The 4,451-nt window shown below is 37.2% G+C and overlaps 1 protein-coding gene across 1 annotated transcript; it reads right to left on the bottom strand.

Annotated features, from left to right (window-relative positions):
• Positions 1 to 1,586: 1,586 nt before the first annotated feature.
• LOC140075319 (gamma-crystallin 1) lies at positions 1,587 to 4,220 on the bottom strand. Its single transcript, XM_072121029.1, has 3 exons — positions 4,122 to 4,220; positions 3,532 to 3,774; positions 1,587 to 1,937 (listed from the first exon to the last, which is right to left on the bottom strand). The coding sequence occupies exons 1-3, from the start codon at positions 4,128 to 4,130 to the stop codon at positions 1,662 to 1,664; spliced, it is 528 nt and encodes a 175-aa protein (XP_071977130.1). The 5' UTR covers positions 4,131 to 4,220; the 3' UTR covers positions 1,587 to 1,661.
• Positions 4,221 to 4,451: the final 231 nt, after the last annotated feature.

Genomic DNA, 4,451 nt, shown 5'->3' with positions numbered 1-4,451 from the left:
TATAGTCACTCATGCTCAGTATGGACGCAGAAAAAGCCTGAAGCCTTTAGTTTCCTCATTTCTGATAGTGGGTCCATATGTGGGGAATTCCAGTGATACCATTTTGGGGTTGGTATGCCCTATAAAACATATTAGATATTTTTGTGGGTGGAGGAGTAGAAAAGCGTTAATTATGTAATTGATTTTTTACTTAATTTTTTTAGGTGTTTACCATATAGCCTAATAAAAATCTTATTTTTATTCTATGGGTCAGTACGATGACGTGGATACCATACTTAGATATCTTTTCTTACGTTTTACTAAATTTCTCACAATATAAACTAATATGAAAAAAAAAATCATTTTTGCAACGCTGTCTTACAAGTGACTTGTCTACACAGCTGTTTGATGGCTTGTTTTTTGTGGGACATGTAGTTCTTTGCACCAATATTGTTCTGGAGTAGATATGTTTTTTTCCTTACTTTTTATTGCATTTTTGTGGGGTGAAATGGGTAAAAATTTTTGGTGGTTTGTATTCATAGTTCTTTTTAAGCAGTTCATCGGCCATAATGATATATTTTATTCTAAGTGTTGTCACGAACACAGTGATACTTTATGTGTGGGGATTGTATTATGATTTTGACATTTTACACATAATATGTATTTTTATGTGTGTTTGTGCATTTTTATAAATGTATTTTTTATTGAATTATTTTTTTTTAACTTTATCATTTCCACCCTGGGACATGAATGAGCAATCATCATATCTCAGTTGTTATTTACTGCTGACAACCCGTTTTTTATGACGCTGGCCCAGCTACGAGCAAGGCCGACATCAGCTCTGCATCCGAAACATCAGACACTGAGCGTTAAAGCCCATGACTAACAGGTTTAAGGGAATCTGTAACCAGCCATGTGGCTCTTAAACCCACAAACATAACTTATAGTAGCTCTTCAGTGTTCTCTAGGCATGTCCTTATAATGGCCCAAAGCTGCCTTTATCCTGAAAATGTGAGTTTTATGCAAAGAGAGGTACCAGTCAGGGGAGTGTGGTTCAGGGTAAAGGAGTTCCTCCAGGCTGCCTCGTCATGCTTGCTGTTCATGCTGCTAGCTGGCTGTGCTTTCTTGTGCATGTTGTGGCAGCAGATTGTCCAGATACGAGGTAGGGGGTATCAAAGTTTATAGCGGGGGGTGCATGAGCAGCGCACATTTCTCCCTCTAGGTAAGTGAAATGCTAGAGGGGAGATAACAGGCACAATGCGCATGCGCAAGATTTCAAACAAAAGCACCTGAGGATGGGAAGGTGCTGGAGATCCAGGAGGCAGGGAAGGTTGACAGAGGGAAGGAGGCAGGGTTTACATGACGAGGTGGCCTAGCAGGTACAGAGAGGGACAATTTTAGCCACACCTCCCTTCCCATATTAGTCACTTAAAGACAGCGGCACAACGCCTAAGTTTTCTGGCTTAAGTTATCAGAGAAGTTTAGCATATTTTGCATAGTTACTCCATTGCCTGAGCCATATAAAGGGCACCAGGAAAATAATAATAGAACGATGATAATTGAACTGAATAATTGAATGATTATCTTTGTATTAATTACACAGTATATTTTGTCAGGGTTTGAAAGTTTTTATTTTAATATTTCTTGCTTAACATGTTAGATATACTGTCAATCAAATATGTTTAAAATAATTCCTGAACTCTCCTGAAAGAGCCAACTCTAGAAGTTACACCTCCCCAGTCGCTGTATTTCCTGTACTCTCCTGGTCTTAGGTAATACTGGCGCCCCCTGTAGTTTGGCTGTTCATAGAAAACCCAGTGGCCTTCAAGAACATTGCAGGAGTGAATGTCATGATAGTTGAATTCTTCATGGACTTGAGGGCAATCTTCAGTGAACTCCATCATCTGACCCCTGAATTCTTCCCTTTCGTATATCCTTAACCTGAAGGATCCACGGTGCTGTGCGGGAAATAAGGTTAGTGATTAAAAAATGCATTCCTTCATTTTTATTTTCAATCATAATCAGAATGGTAATGAAATAATGAAATGCAGGTTACTGTAAAATTAACTTCAGTTGCACCTGTAATAATTCTATAATTCTTCTTTATTAGCTCATGTGTGGCCCCAATATGTTGCTGGCTGGGCAATTAATGGTTGAGAGGCGGCCCTCATAGTTTAAATATTAGAGTCCCATAAGCTGTTCAGCTACACCCAAAATAACTTTGAAGACAAATTAAGATACATTTTACAAAACATATTACAATATTTTACTGAAACCTACCCAACAGCTTACAGATTCCTGATTATGAGTGCTAACTACTCCACTGACTCTTGAGATTGAGATTTGGAATCCATGCAAACTAAACAATATTTTCTCTGGCCTCAAGGTTCTACAAAAATGCATGCATATGAGGCCTACTTTTATGTTATGCGTTTTATATATTTTGTTTTACCCAGTTATTTAGACCATCAAATAAACACTGAGATAATGCAATACATGCTATAAATATTAATGATAAATATTTTATTTGTATTATAAGGAAATTAATAAGTATGAAATATGATTGTTTACAGAAAATCTACCATAAAAATGAATCATAATAAACCAGGGACACTTACTCATAGATCCAGGCACTGTGACTGTGGTTTGTTATTATGGCCTCCTTCCTTCTAAAGCCAACTTTTAAAATTATACCAATGAGTCTAAAATCTCTGGGGGGCATTACCAGAGCCTCTCAGTGCTGCAGATGTACAGGCTGTAAAAATGAGCAGAACATGTGTCCTCCAACCCCTTTTTCTCTCCCTCCTTCTGCTTGTGTAATCTAACAGCAGGACTTGCTCTTCTCTTTTTATCAGCCTGTCAAGGTACGGCACTGAGGGGCTCTGCAAACACCAGCATCATTCTATGGCTTTGAGAGGTGATTGGATTTTAGAAGTAAAGAGGCTATAGATAACAAATATAAGAAATTGCAGTCATGGTGCCTGGATCTATGAGTAAGTGTCCCTCGTTTATCATGCTGGATTTGGCTGTATATTTCTTTTAAATACATTTTTCTATTAATTTCCATGTTTCAATTTTGACAAAATGGATCATTTTAAAGTGATCCTATGATCGGTATTTCATATGTTGACCTTATTACAGATTCTCATAGGATGTTTAATACTAATTACCTTATTTTATAAAAAAAAAACTTTTTAAATATTCAGTTTTAAAAGTATATAAAAGTATACTTTGCAGCCTCCCATCAAAGAGTATTAGGTCTTGGGGGCATCTATGCTAGGCTTCACTGGTCTATCACTGGTCTATCTCTCCTCCTTTTTCCTGCTCCCTCCTCCCCTCCCTATGACTCCATGCTGCAAGAAAATCTGTGTCAGCTCAAGTCTACAAAAGTGCAGGATGGATGGGGAGAGGTAGAGCTAGGAGAGCAGAGATAACTCAGGGACTTAATGCTCTTTGGTGGCAGGTAGCCAGGTATACTTTTAAACTGAATAGAACTAAGCAGATTGATAAATAGTTAGATTGACTTAAAAATTAAGAACATAGCATTCCTACCTGTGGAATAATACGGCAAGATCTTATGGAATCATTTAATCCCATCCATTGCTGAAAGTCAGGATATTCTCCCCTCCTCAGGAAGTACTGGTGTCCAGTGTAATTGGGACGCTCATACAGCATCCAGTTTCCATTCTCTACACGGATGGAATTACAGCGACTGAAGTATGAGTTCAGGTCAGAACAGTCAGAGCTGCACTCATAAGAGCGGCCCTGGAAGTTCCTGTCCTCGTAGAAGATGATCTAAAATAAGAAAAATATTCTAAGTGGACAATTCAAAATAATAGAAACCTTTCAGATGTGCAATACAAGAAAAGCAAAAAAAATCCAACATCGTTAACTTAAAAAAGTCAAAGCAAAGTTTAAAACATATAATCTATTGAGTAGTTACATTTTATATGGATTGAGTTTTGTTGTAGTATGCAAATTCTTATTTTAGTTATTTTTACAATACATGTACGGAAATGTTTACAAATACTTTACTTTCCTAATACTAGATTTAATACAGTAGTCATTCACATTAATTTATTATGTTGATACAGAACATTACATTTATAAAGATTTGCACTTTCTAAACAAATGCACTTTACCTTGCCCATTTTGCCTAGAGAATCTCTGATGAGGCCTCAGTGATGTGGAATGACACACGACTGCCCTTATATACCACGTGCACTGCTGGATCTGCAATACTGACACAATAGACATCTCGCTTAGAACAATATATAGTATTCCACTATTCACTATGTTAAAGCCGAGAATGTTCAGTCTTTATACACCTCTCTAGTCAGCTTTTGATCATCACAGGTCCACATTTATTTGCTACAGTCAGTAAATTAGGAATCAGCACATGCTAATACACCTTACTGTACTAACACAGCATATTGAATGTAAGACAAACTACGGTAGTTGTGTCTGCTGAC

The sequence above is a fragment of the Engystomops pustulosus genome, chromosome 8, assembly GCF_040894005.1.
Source record: "Engystomops pustulosus chromosome 8, aEngPut4.maternal, whole genome shotgun sequence".
Classification (NCBI taxonomy): domain Eukaryota; kingdom Metazoa; phylum Chordata; class Amphibia; order Anura; family Leptodactylidae; genus Engystomops; species Engystomops pustulosus.
The sequence above is the reverse complement of the archived record's forward strand: the minus strand, read 5'-3'. Positions and strand labels throughout refer to the sequence as shown.